The sequence below is a fragment of the Pelodiscus sinensis genome, chromosome 3, assembly GCF_049634645.1.
Source record: "Pelodiscus sinensis isolate JC-2024 chromosome 3, ASM4963464v1, whole genome shotgun sequence".
Lineage (NCBI taxonomy): Eukaryota > Metazoa > Chordata > Testudines > Trionychidae > Pelodiscus > Pelodiscus sinensis.
Window position 1 is genome coordinate 191,777,609 of NC_134713.1, and position 14,426 is coordinate 191,792,034.

The window sequence follows — 14,426 nt, forward strand, 5'->3', positions numbered from 1 at the left end:
CTACCCCCAGGAAGGGGCGGGGCCTGGGTAGGAAAGGGTGGGGCTGGGGACTAGCCCCACCCTGGTCTAGAGCAATGAACATGACACCTTACAGAGACAGTCCTTAATCTGAGGGACTAGCCTAAATTAAGCTCTAATGCATGTATCCATACAGTGCCACTGTGGTGATTTTGCTTGTTTATTCCATTTTATGTCTTTTCCCCACAGTGTAGACTTGTATGAACTGGATCTACCTCAACCACACCGGATGCATAATCTCAAACTGTGAATCAGAACAGACTGGCAAAGTCCAAATGCCCAGATGCAGGACAGCGTTGTTTACACATTTTTAAAAGTCAGTTCTACAGGTTCAGGTTCTTGAACTTTGGAAAAGTCCCATATTAATGATTTACAGACCAAAAAATAGAGCTTAAAAAGAGGAAGATGTAAGAAAAGACTTATCCTGTGGGATCTGCAAAATGTCTGGAAAGCCAGTTTGTGTGAGTGATTTTGAACAATGTGCCGAGAGAGTTCTTCCGAAAGCCGTGTATGACTATTACCGATCAGGAGCAGACAATCAGCAAACATTAGCAGATAATGTAGCTGCATTTTCCAGGTAGGAAAAAACACAGAGTCATTCTTTAATATGTTGAAAAGCTTTACTAGGAATAGAGCTGGTTGGGTAATTATTTTTCCCTTCCCTACCCCAAAAACAACAGACATGGAAAAATGTCAACTTTCATCAACATTTTTCTTTGGAAAGAAAAAATAAATTAGTTTTTAAGTAACAATTTTGCAGACATGGAATTTCTTGAAAATGTCCATTTAATGAAAGAACAGAACAAAACAAAAAAAACCTTAAACCTTTTCACATCCAACGATGGAAAATATTTTTGAAGGAGTTTTTTTTACCAGCTTTTACCATGAGCTCAATCAATTTACCACTGAACTGTGTGAAAAGATTTCTGTTAACACCAGTGAGCTTTGGATCAGACATGGGGTCGGCAATGTCCCATCTACTGATTGAGATTTTAATTTTTATGCTTGTCTTCACCGTGTGAGTGATGCCTCGGCTATCAGGAAAAATTTCAGCCTTTATGTTTTCCCATGGGGTGAATGAGAGAGGTGGGAGAGCTTCAAAACCAAATTGCACTTTAGGAAATTTCCAATGCAAAGTAACTGACATTAATGTATATTGACTCAGACAAATGTCAGAGCAGCAGGAGGCAAAAATCACTAGACCAGTTTCAACCTTCATCAGATTCTCTTTCCAAGGACAAAATTTGAGGAGCTTTATAGCCTATCTCAAAATAGCGACTCATAGCTCCTTCACTCAGTTATACGATCTACCGATGACGTGTATTCATGCAGGCAGCTAAATCACAGCTATGTCCTATTGGTATATCAAAGGACAAGATGTGGAAGCTAATGCACAAGCTGAGTGTTTAGGTTGCCTTCCATACACGTCTACTTGAGGCCAGCCATTGCTTTTGGACAGTGAGAGGACCAGACCAGTTCTGTTGGGAGGAGGCCTTACTTGGAGCTGGTCTATGGTAGACAATTATATTGGCTTACCTTTGTTGCTCAGGGCTATGGAAAATGCACCAGAAACCAAAGCTGCCTTTTTCTCTTTTTGCTGGTCTCTTTTGCTTTTTTTTTTTCTGTATACATTTGTCATATTTTGGCTAAAGAAACAGAATTGGGCTTCAACAATGACAGCAGAACATTTAAACAATTTTTTTTTTTAAAACTTAAGAACATCCATACTGATGAGGACGCCCCACACCCCAGGTTAGCGGGTGACGTCAAGAAGCCCCACCCCCAGGTCAGCGGGTGACGTCAAGAAGCCCCACCCCCAGGTCAGCGGGTGACGTCAGGGCGCCCCGCTCCCTGACGGGGGGTGATGTCATGGGGGGGTGACGGAGGAAGAAAATAAAAAGGAGGCGCCCAGAGCATTAGTGGGAGGAAGGTGGAAGGAGGAGGAAAGGAGAGGAGCTGGGCAAGAAGGAGAGAGGGGGCACAGTGGAAGGAGAAGCACCAAGGAGGAGTAACGGAGGTCAGGATAGGGGCACGGGGGCCAGCAGGGTAGGAAGCAGCCCAGGGCTGAGCAGCCTAGGACTTGCCGGTGGGCTGGTGAATTTTGGGACCACCCCCACCAGCTGGACAGAACGATGATATAGCCTCTCCTTAGGGCCCTGGGCTGGGGCCCATGAGAGAGGGCAGGCCCGGGCCCCCCAATCCTGTGCCCCCAACTGAGGGGCGGGCAAACCTCCCACCCCCGTTGAAACTTTCCCTTTCTCATGGGACTGGAGACCGGGAAACGATAAATTGGCACATTCAGCCTGCGCCCTGAACTAAAAGACCAGCACAGGGGTGAGCGGAAGGACCCATCCCCTTGTACAAGGAGAGTTTAATAAGAGTAGGACTTTTCAGCTTGGAAAAGAGAAGACTAAGGGGGAATATGACAGAGTTCTATACACTAATGACTGCTGTGGAGAAAATAAATAAGGGAAAGTCATTTACTTATTTCTATAACACAAAAACTAGGGGTTATCAACTGAAAATAATAGGTAGCAGGTTTAAAACGAACAAAAAGAAGTATTTCTTCATACACCTGTGGAACTCCCTACCAAAGGATATTGTGAAGGCCAGGGACTTTAACAGGGTTAAAAAAAGAGCTAAATAAATTCACAGAGGTTAGGTCCATCAATAGCTACTAGCCAGGATGGGTAGGAATGGTGTTCCTAGTCTTTGTTTTTCGGAAGCTGAGAATGGACGACAAGAGAGGGATCACTTGATGATTACGTGTTCGGTTCATCCCTCTGGGACATCTGGCATTGGCCACTGTTGGAAGACAAGATACTGGGCTTGATGGACTTTTGATCTGACCCAGTATGGCCATTCTTATGTACAGGTGCTTACCTGTTCCTTTGACACTGTAAAATCAGATTTTTTTTTACTGGGTATGTGCTAATATTCATGTGGTTATTAGACCTTACAAAGGCACCTGATAATATGAGAGTCTTCCGTTCCCTCATCTATGCATAGCATCTCTGCCATTTGTACAAACTCCATGTAGTTTGTGTGCTTTGTTTAAAAGGTGGAACCTTCCCTGCATTCCTGAGTTTCTAGTGCATCCAAGTATTTTCAAGCTCTCCCATTTTTGAGCAGCACCATGCACTCGCAACACCTGTAAGTGTCTGCAAGCTGCATTTCATCTCCATGAAGTTTTCCTGCAGGATTCTGGAATGATTCTGAAGAATGCCTGTTGCATAGCAATGACTTTTTCACAGCAGCTGACATTCTGCCCCGTTGTGTTTTTGGCAATAGCGTCTCAATGGCGTCTATGGGGAAGGCTGCCAAATATGCTAATAGATTTTAATCTTCCATGCAAATGAGCTCACATTGTGACTCAGTGTTTATCAGATGGAACCCTTCTGTAACATGTTGAGAAGGGATGTGCAAACAGTACAATTATATCCAACGTGTGTCAAGCTTTCACTGTACTTTGCATTGTAATGCACAGTTGGGCAACTAGTATCTCCAGTCAGTTTATTTCAGCCCCCAGGGCTAGATGAGTCTTGTGGTTCAGGAGTATCCGATTCAGCTCCTCGTTCGGCTGTCGCTGTCATTGGTTGTGCTTCAGTGAACCACCTGTTCTGTGAGGAGAAGGAAGGAATCCTACTTCCTTGGCTCACAAAGATTCATTCATTCAAGTATCTGAAAGGGTGTCACAAGGAGGAGGGAGAAAAATTGTTCTACTTGACCTCTGAAGCTAGGACAAGAAGCAATGAGATTAAATTTATAGCAAGACAGGCTTAGGTTGGACATTAGGAAAAACTTCCTAACTATCAGGGTTATTAAACACTGGAATAAATTGCCTAGGGAGATATTTAAGAGCAGGTTAGACAAATATCTGTCATCCTTCAGGATGATCTAGAGGGTGGTTGGTCCTCCCTTGATGGCCGAGGACTAGATTTGATGACCTCTGAAGGTCCCTTCCCATTCTAATATTCTATGTTTTATGTTTAACTTTATTTTGGAAACCTCTAAACCTCCCAGCGCCTTCAGTGGAACCAGACTTCAGCCAATACTTTCAAAACTCTACCCTAAAAATACAGATGTCGCTTGTACTTTCAAGACAAATGACTTGGGAGTAGGGACTGACCAGCTTTAAAATTCAGTTTTTCTAGCTTCAAAGTAAACAGCCTAAAATTGAGACCAAATCAGCACTTTGAATCTTCTGTGCGGCGGAAATGCACAGATTGCAGTTTTGCTACATGATGCAATTATTTAGGTACATGCAGCAAATATGTTTGGTGCCTTCCAATGTGAATGACTCTGGTTGGATGAGCTTATTTTTGTTGCCCACTCAACAGCTGCATTGTGTGACAGATGATTAGAATGGTTACCAAGGAATGTCCTAGCAAGAGAGTGATTACTTTGGGGTGTGACACAGGTAATTTGGTATTTACCATGTATATTTCTACAAGAGCAATGTGCATATATAATCTTATTTTGTATTTTAGAAATGCATGTCTGTGAGTCTGTTCAAGAACTCCTCCTAAACGGTAACAGTTAGGACCATGCAATTTGGTATATGGCTTCCTCTTATCATAACTTAAAAAGTAAGTAATAGATATGTAGCCATGTTAGTCTGGTCTAGCTGAAACAAAAAACAAGACTATGTAGCACTTTAAAGACTAACAAGATGGTTTATTAGGTGATGAGCTTTCGTGGGCCAGACCCACTTCCTCAGATCAAATTGTGGAAGAAAATTGTCGTGACCATATATACCAAAGGATACAATCAAAAAAATGAACACATATGAAAAGGACAAATCAAATTTCAGAACAGAAAGGGGATGGAGGGGGGGGGGGGGAAGGTAAATGTCTGTGAGCTAATGATATCAGAGGTGATAGTTGGGGAAGCTATCTTAGTAATGGGCAAGGTAATTAGCGTCTTTGTTAAGACCTAAGTGTAAAGTATCACATTTAAGCAGGAATGACAGTTCAGAGGATTCTCTTTCAAGTCTGGTGTTTCAAGATCTTTGAAGCAGGATGCAGGTAGTCAGGTCATTGAGACAATGCCTTTTCTGGTTGAAATGGCAAGAAACTGTTTTTTCTTTGTGATCCTGTCTAATATCTGTTTTGTGGGCATTGATCCTTTGGCGAAGTGTCTGAGATGTTTGTCCAATGTACATAGCAGACGGACATTGTTGGCACATGATAGCATAAAAAGCAAGGTGAGGGTTTGGTTGTGCCAGCGTAATCCACACACCTAGGGTGTGTCTAGACTACAGGGTTTTGTCGACAAAAGTGGACTTTTGTCGACAAAACTATACCTGCGTCCACACTATCACTGAGTTCTGTCGACATAACGTCGACAGAACTCAGCAGTTTTGTCGACGCTGGTAAACCTCATTTTACGAGGCATAACGCCTTCTGTCGACAGAGTTTCTGTCGACAGAAGGTGTTATTGAATGTAAACTGTCCTTTGCGTCCACACTACCATGTCGACAAAGCAGCTTGCTTTGTCAACAGAACTCAATGTAGTCTAGACGCTCTTTGTCGACAGAAGTTTTGTCGACAGTATCTGTCGACAAAACTTCTGTCGACAGAAGCCTGTAGTCTAGGCGTACCCCTAGTGTGGTTACTGAGCAATGCAAGTGGTACCTAGACCACAGCAATAGTTAAGATCAAGAGACCTCTACAGCATGGGCTGGGAGCCAGCTGGCTTTTAGCTCCGAGGGTAGAGGCTCCTGTACTCAGCTCCAGAGGTCCCAGGTTCAAATCCGCCTGGTGGTGGCTATACCAGGACAATGGAATGTGCCTGGAATTTGATTTTCTCATAAAATCTATGTAGGAGGGAGTTACACTGCAGCATGACTAGGGGATAGGGCAGTAGCAAGGGGCCAGAGATGGGGACTGGGACAGCTATAACCCCATTGGGCCAGCAGAGGGCACGAGTGGAGAAAGGAACAGCTATCTGCTGTATCTTTCAGAGAGTTTGTCTATTTATTTGTGTGTCTGTCTGTCCTCCAGCCAGGGGACATATACCCCTCTCCCAGATATGCCTGCTGGAGCTGCAGCGGCCATGGAGAGGCACTTCTCACCTGGCCCCAAGATGCTGTGGGGAGATTGTGCTGAAGTTGTCTTCTCTCCCCAGCACAACTGGCACACTGAACCCATCATCCTCAGCCCCACCCCAGAACAATTATTTAAATGAAGAAAAACAAAACTAATTTGATTGAGGACCTGAGCTATCCCATGTAAATCTTCTCTAGTGGCTTATAAAACACTAATTTTATCTGTTAGATGATGAGACGCTTGAACAACTTCCAATGTTCATGCCACATGATCAGTTCTCGTAGGGTATGTCTAGACTGCATCCCTCTGTCGCCAAAGGGATGTAAATTAGACATACCGAAATTACTAATGAAGCGAGGATTTAAATATCCCGTGCTTCATTAGAATAAAAATGGCCGCCGTGGCACTTTGCCGGCAAAAAGCGGCAGTCTAGATGGGGATCAGTCGACAAGGAAAGCCTTTTCCGACCAATCCTGTAAACCTCGTTGCACGAGGTATAAGGGATCAGTCGGAAAAAGCTTTCCTTGTTGACCAATACCCATCTAGACTGCCGCCTTTTGCCGGCAAAGTGCCACGTCGGCAAAAAGTGGTGGCCATTTTTATTCTAATGAAGCATGGGATATTTAAATCCCCCTTCATTAGCAATTTCGGTAGGTCTACTTTACATCCCTCTGGTGACAGAGGGATGTAGTCTAAACATACCCCTAGTGTTTAGAGTAGCCATTTCCACAAAAGACCACTTGTTTATGCTAATCATAGGAAGTTTCTTGGATTCTTTGACTTTGTCTATAATGCAGTAAGAGCCAGGGTTCACATTCCAATGTCAGGACTTTACTGCTAACAGTAAGAAACTGTTCTATCTGAGTCCCTGGATAGCATGGGGGTGATTGTTGCAAAGGTGAGATTATTAAGCTCAGAGAAGATTGTGGGATGTCAGAACATGTCATTCCTACAAACTGTGACCTTGGTCACCTTCCATTTGTGTCTAGTCTGACGACACCATGTTCCTCCAAGCCTGTGCTGTCTGGTGATTAAATTCACTCCGAAAGTTTTCTAATTACCAATAAGGGTGAACAGAGAATGGATTTTAAGACAAGGTCAGGGTGTCTTTGGCTTGATGGCATGCAAGAAATCAATCTGAAATCTCCTCTTTCAGCATTTTAAATGAAGAGCAGTGGTTGGGGAGCGAGGTAGAGGGATGAAATCTCTGATAACCTGTTGTGACACACTCTGCCATGAACTTTCCAAAGGCATTTGGAACAAGAGTCATTACACTCAAGGATATGTACACGGGACAATGACAGCTTGTTTACCAAAGATGCAGCACATGATCCTTGCGTTGTGACTAGGTATTAAGGTCGTTCAAATGACTGGTCATATCTGTTGGGGAAGATTGAGAGCACAGGTTTAAACAAGCATTTATTGTCAGTTTTTAAAAAAAGGTTTGTTTTGCATTTTATATCAAAGTTCAAAGGAACAAAGAGGAACGTTGCCTTTGCAAAACTAAAGCACTTTGCTGAGGAGCAACAATTTCTCTCTTTTGGCAAATCCCACTTCCAGAGGTATGTTTGAATTGAGAGGGGTTTATTGCATGTGCTCACTTACTCTGGTAGAAAATCTGAGAGAGATAGCCGTGATAGTCTGTAACTTTAAAAACGATGAGTAGTCCTGGGCACCTTAGAGACTACCCAAAATGTATAGAATCATGAGCTTTTGTGGGCAAATCCCACTTCATCAGAGGAATGGGAGTGGAAGTAACAGAAACCAAGAGATATGTATAACCACAGAAGTATCTGTCGATTGTAGGACCCGTGTTACTGAGGCTAATTAAGTGACCTGGATGCATCCCATGCATAGCTTCTAGTAAGGACCCACTAAATCAACTACTGATGGCACCCCCATCGACCACAGTACTCCACTGGGTTGCAAGGAGTAAGGGAAGTTGACAGGAGAGTTTTTCCCATTGACCTCCCACAGCAGAAATTCTACCTAAGATACGTAGACTCCAGCTATGCTAATCATGTTGTTGGAGTTTGGTATCTTAGGTCAACTTTCTTCCTTAGTGTAAAACTGGCCTTAGATAGTAAACTTTTCAGAGGAGGGACCTCCTCTCACTCTGACTTCATAATGCCTAGATCATAGGAGCATTTACATGAAACCATAATAAGAATAATAATAGAAGTGTGCTTCAATGGGAATCCCATGACTTTAGTGCCGCATGAATGGCTGATCTCAGCAGTGCTGGAGAAGGAACTGGGCATCTTTGCGTTAGTTTTCTTCCGTTAAAATTCAGGAGCCACAATCTAATAATTGCAGTATGTGCATTAGTGAGATACTGATGCAGGCGTGTCTTGTCCTGAGTGCTGAAAGCCTCCAGCCCTCCCTCTTCCCGTCTCTCAAGGCACTTGGGACATACACCAATACCTGCTAATGCACACCCTCTTGTGGCCTGTAGTAATAAAGGCTCCATCTCTTTGCTGTTACCTTTCAGAACTCAGCCTGTTGGTCACAGTCAGCATGACTGGAAAGCCAGCCCAGTGTCAATGTCACCACATTCATATTTGTTATTCAGATTGTGACATCACCGGGGCGAGGGGGGTTGCACAAGGGGGACCAGGACTCCACTGTGATAGAGGCAATACAAAGACTCCCTGCCCTGAGTTGCTTATTGTCGGAGCCTTTTGGGTTGCTCTGGTTTGGAATAAAATTTCCTGGCATCCATTTTGGGATGGTGGCCTTTATAAGGAACCATATCAGGGCGCTCTGGGATGGCGTTATATCCAAGAACTGAAATAGAAGGACTCCAAGGCAGGGACTGGGATGGTCAGGTGGATTCTGACCGACTCGTTCCAGAGCAGATTGTCATTTCACGGTCAACCTTGTCTCAGGGGCAGCCTGTTTTTGGTCACGAGCAGATCGGGCCACAAACGGAGCATTTCGATTCATACCATCCCACCCCACTTGCGCCAGGAAGGAAGTAATCTAGGTGCTGGTGCAGATCAATAATAAGTAATTTCTTCTCTCTGCAATGGGCCCTGGCATGGATGTGGAGAAAATCGGGGAAAGTCAAGGCTTTGCCCATTTCCTCCCCACCTCCCTGCTACTCAGACTTCTCCTAATTGCCTGAAAATTAAAAGAAGCGCTTTATAAGTCACCGTGTTCACATGTCACTCCTCTCAATATTTGCACGGTGCACACCAAATTTGCAATCTCAGGGGTAGTTGTGTTAGTCCGTGTCATGATTATGAGGGTTAGCCAGCAGCCTGGGGATTAAGGGGTTAACTACACCTAGCCAGGTGGAGTGACCAATAGGAATGTAGGTGGGACTTTTCAAACTGGGACAAAGGAATTTGGGTTTTTTTCCTTTCTCCTTTTTTTTTTGTCTCTGAGAGTTCTCTGCAGCTACAGAGAGGGACAACCATGTCTCGCTCTCTCCAAGACACCATTCTTCATTTTCCGTAAGTAGGGTAAAGTTTAGGTAGTTTCGTTAGGTTTTATTGTTTTAAGGGTTGGGTATGGGATCTGAGATCTGGCACTGCTTAAAAGATGTTTTGGCTTTTCTTTGTAACTAAGTTCTAGGCCCATGGAGTTTCTCCATGAGTATATTTTGTTACCTCCCTGTCTAGTCATTATGTTTGCAACAGGAATATTGTTGTAATAATAAAAGTTCTTTCTTTTCTTTTTATTAACCTGGCAGTGGTTGTGCCCTGATTTTTATTTTAGGGGTAAGATTTCCCGTTGCAAACATAATGACTAGATAGGGAGGTAACAAAATATACTCATGGAGTAACTCCATGGGCCTAGAACTTAGTTACAAAGAAAAGCCAAAACATCTTTTAAGCAGTGCCAGATCTCAGATCCCATACCCAATCCTTAAAACAATAAAACCTAACGAAACTACCTAAACTTTACCCTACTTACAGAAAATGAAGAATGGTGTCTCGGAGAGAGAGAGAGAGACATGCTTGTCCCTCTCTGTAGCTGCAGAGAACTCTGAGACAAAAAAAAGGAGAAAGGAAAAAAACCCAAATTCCTTTGTCCCAGTTTGAAAAGTCCCACCTACATTCCTATTGGTCACTCCACCTGGCTAGGTGTAGTTAGCCAGCAGCCTGGGGATTAAGGGGTTAACCCTCATAATCATGACAGGTAACTTTAAAAACAATGAGTAGTCCTGGGCCCCTCGCTTAGTCTCCAAAATATATAGGCTCATGAGCTTTCATGGGCAAAACCCACTTCATCAGATGAATTGGAGTCAATTCCAATTCATCGGATGAAGTGAGTTTTGCTCAGGGAAGCTCATGATTCTGTGTATTTTGGTTAGTCTCTAAGGTGCCACAGGACGACAAATTAACTGTGTCTCTCAGTCGCTCACTGGCGAGGTTATTTGCTGATCACCAGTCGACTCATTTTCCACTTCATGCAGCCATTGAGTTGGCAAAAATTAAACTAGAAAACAGATCCAGCTAATCCAACAGAGTAATTTTATAATCTGCATTGAAAGAGCGGCCCAGTGGAATGGATTCTCTCCAGAAGGTCACCAGCGATGAAGCAGCAAGTCCGTGCCATGGCGTGAAAGCCTCACCTGAGACTTCCTTAGTTCACTGACTGGGTGGGTAGGGGGTAAGATAACCTGGCCGTAAGGACAGAACATGTCAGATTATAGATGGCCAAAGCATAGAGTGGCAACCACACAGGGACAAAGGAGATGAGATCACGGATCATGTTGTACCATTCTTCATGAAATGCTTGTTTCCAGAGGCTCTCAGTCCCACAGAGGGAAATCAGTGAGGGCCATTGAGTGATAATGTCTTTTCTGCCTATCTGACGCTAACGCACACCAATCTCTGCTCTGGGATGAAGACTCATTGATCTGTTTGGCATCTGCTGGCCGTTTTTTAATAGCGCATCAGCTGATAATGCTCTAGTGCTCTGCGCCGCTTTTCTCCTTTATTGATTCCCTCTCCTGCCTTGCCTTGCCCATTTCATCCACTTCACAGAGACCTGGGAAAGTAAACCAAAGCCATGTCCCTCCCTAGCTTTTAATGAACCATCCCTACCCTTCCAATAGCTCTCAGGACTTCCTTCTCTTCTCAGCCTTTCCTGACATTTCTCCCCAATGATCTTGTTCATTACGGGCTGTGAATAATATAGTCATTTTTCCTCCCGCTCCCTTTATGTCAGATGGAGGCTGTACCCACGGATGCTCAGGGATGTGTCTGTAGTGGACCTGTCAACCTCTATTTTCGGGCAGAAAATCAGTATGCCAATATGCGTCGGAGCAACCGCCATGCAGCGCATGGCTCACGTGGATGGAGAAACCGCTACCGCCAGAGGTGAGTCGCAGCAATAGAGAAACCTCTCTCACAAATCCAAGAGCTGAATGGAGTGACATTGAGCGTACAGCTCATGCATCTTTGTTTCTTGCGAGTGATTCTTTTCTACAGAAGGCTTTCAGGTGTGGCTGTCTTTCTGGGTTTGTGTTGATATTTTTTTTTGTTCTCCCTCCGTGTGCCACAGTGATGAGAAATCCAATGTACAATGGGAAATGATTCAGCAGAGGGCCCAAGTTAATAACCATTTCACAAGCCGGTGTTCAAAACAGCTACACATGATTGACAAAGAACAGCTGTCAGAGCGTTTTAAAGCCCTGATCATTAAGCCCATGTACAAGCAGATAATAGCCTGTGCTCATTGGAGCTGCTCAGACACCTGATCCTCTACTAGGGTAAGTGGCATAATTGCACCATGGAGCTACCCCAATCAGGGCTGGCTCTAGGCACCAGCAAATCAAGCACGTGCTTGGGGTGGCACGTTTCCAGGGGCGGCGGTCCCAGGTAAGCAGCCACCCCGGTCAATGCCCAGCCTCACCCCGCCAATTTTAAAGGGAGCTCGGCTCTGGTTGCGTGTCCCCGGGAGCTAGCTGTGGAGCACAGCGTGGCCAGGCTCCACCCCGCCCCACCAGCTCCCATCCTGCCACGGCTCCAGCCCCCTTCACTAGTGAGAGATCCCTCCCTGCCAGCTACCTGGCTTGCTGCGCCCACCCCGCACCCCTCTGGCTCTGCAACACCCATTCCCCGCACCGCCCCTGCACCCTGCTCCCCGGTCCCCCTGCTCTCCCTGTTCCCTGCGCCCCTCTGGCTCTGCGCCCCCTCTGCACCCCACAGCCTGTTTTCCCTGTGCCCCTCCATTCCCCGCACTGCCTCTGGACCCCAATCCCTCTGCCCCTCCCATTCCCTGCATCCCATTTCCCGTGCCTCCCTGCACGCCACACTAGCTCGTTAATTTGAGCTAGGCGATCAAATCTGGGACCACCAGGTAAAATCCCAGCATTGGGTGGGCAAGGTGCACGCATGAACTATCAAGGTAGCTACCTCTCCCAGGCTAGAAGCAGAAAATGCCAGAGTCTGTTCCTTATTAATTAGCCACTCTGGATCTGGTTTTATTGCTATTGGCGGACTGAGATCTATCTGCAAAAAGTGGTTGGCATCGCTGTGCACAGAGACTGCTGGGGTGACAGTGATTCACCCCAGCATTCGAGGACTCTCTCAGTTGTAGCCCTTCTGTTAAGACCGGCCTTCATTGCTCCTTCGTGTTCAGCCTGCAGCTGGAACTCTGTAAGAGCAAGGTGATGTGATGGAGAGTTGGACTGTGTTTAAAGCAGTGTTGCCTCTTGGGAGAGGAGTAGTTACGCAGCTATTTTCCACATGGTGGTGCTCTAGTCCTTTTAATAAGGGATAGTAAAGTCAGATCAGGGCTTCCCGCACTGTCAGTTTTTGTAGAAATGACTGGTCAGCTGACAACTTGTTTAGATATTTTTGGCCACGGTTGCTATGACAGGACATGACTGAGGAAACGGTGAGCCAGATTTGCTGTTAAATGCAACCATGTTAAGTCTGTGTTATGGCTGAGATGTAAAAGGCACAAAATTCCGCCCATTCCCCAGCTGGTTCCGCCAGACACCAGGACCAACTCCCCGTTATACCTTCCCCAGTACAGCAATGCAAACTGCTATCCCGAAGGGCTGAGGCGTGGCTGTGGCCGTCTGAGGGACTTTCCTTTGGGGGAGTGCTGATTTTTGTGTGCCTAACACTGCCAGATGATCAGATATTGAACTGTCTGGAGGAGGGATGGGGAACATTTTTTGGGTCGGGGGCTGCTGACCTACAGAAAAATCAGGTGGGGTCCGCACACAAATGAGAATAAACCCCAACTCCTCCAAATTGTCAACACCTCACTGACGTGGCCCCTGAGTGAGAAAGAGAAAGGCTCTCCCCATGTTCCCCTTGCACACCAGAGTCTAGGGGGATCCAGGCTAGTAGATTTGTGTGCTCCAGCCCTGTGGTGGGGTGGAAGGGGGAGGCTAGAGCACCAGTGCGGGCTCCCTAATGCTGGGGGGGAGCCATAAGCTCCTGGGGCCGGATCCAGGCAAGCCAGAGGGCTGCATCCAGCCCTGCAGGCCTTAGGTTCCCCACCCTTGCTCTGGAGTTTTAAATCAGAAAAGAAAAAAACGCCTGATTCTTACACCAGTGAGAAGTGCTTTGAGATCTAGAGAGAAAAAGCACTCTAGAAAAGCTAGTTGTTAGCTGAGTGTATGGTCAAATAAGTCTCTGTTTGATATCTGATGATGCTGATAACGTACTCAGATAAGGGAAAGATTTGTTGCATTCACATATACTATTGCAAAGTTTGGGTCCAAATTTGAACGCCCTTAAAGTCTGGGTGGAACTAAGCTTTTGGTTCGGCCAATGACAGCAATAGGGAGTAGCTGTAATGTGCACATCTGGCTGGGAGCATCAGGGGCAGGGTTTTGGTCTTGAGTTACCTCTAAATATTTAACTCATATTTTCTATACCGCTTTGGAAGCCTGCGTATCCCTTCAAAGTACAGATCCCGGGAGCTGACAGAATTGCCAGTCCCCTGGGCAAAGTAGAGGCAGGTGGGCTCTGCATGCCGAGAAGGGGCGGGGCCTCATGCAGAAGGGGCGGGGCCTCAGGCAGAAGGGGCGGAGCCTCAGGCAGAAGGGGCAGGGCCTCAGGCAGAAGGGGCGGAGCCTCAGGCAGAAGGGGTGGGGTTTGGGGATCGTGTGTCTCTCCTGTTCTGAGAACTTGCTCTATGGTATGGGCCTCATTCTTTTCCAGCAGGAGACTGGCTGCTGTAAGGCGTCAGAGGAAGCACCCACCTACATGGGGCTCTCTGCCCAAAGGAGGCCTTTTAGTTCCTTGGTAAGGCTGTTGACTGGGGACTACGGATGCTTTGATGTGACTCTCCGTGTGGGTGGAGTTAGGTCAGGTGGCAAGCGTAGCAAGTCCAGCTTTGAGACACAACAACTCTGCTAATGACTACATCTCCTTTGGGGGT

The 14,426-nt window shown here is 45.8% G+C and overlaps 1 protein-coding gene across 3 annotated transcripts in view; it reads left to right on the plus strand.

Annotated features, from left to right (window-relative positions):
* Positions 1 to 253: 253 nt before the first annotated feature.
* HAO1 (hydroxyacid oxidase 1) overlaps positions 254 to 14,426 on the plus strand; it is a 40,052-nt gene continuing 25,879 nt past the window's right edge. Inside the window, exons 1-2 of one of the 3 annotated variants that reach the window (XM_075925712.1) lie at positions 254 to 595; positions 11,250 to 11,401. In XM_075925712.1, coding sequence (XP_075781827.1) covers positions 459 to 595; positions 11,250 to 11,401 — 289 coding nt within the window. In that variant the 5' untranslated portion in view covers positions 254 to 458. Of the gene's footprint in view, positions 596 to 4,291; positions 4,439 to 7,492; positions 7,631 to 11,249; positions 11,402 to 14,426 lie in introns of those variants that run through there. The other 2 variants (XM_075925714.1, XM_075925713.1) reach the window with 2 other exon arrangements.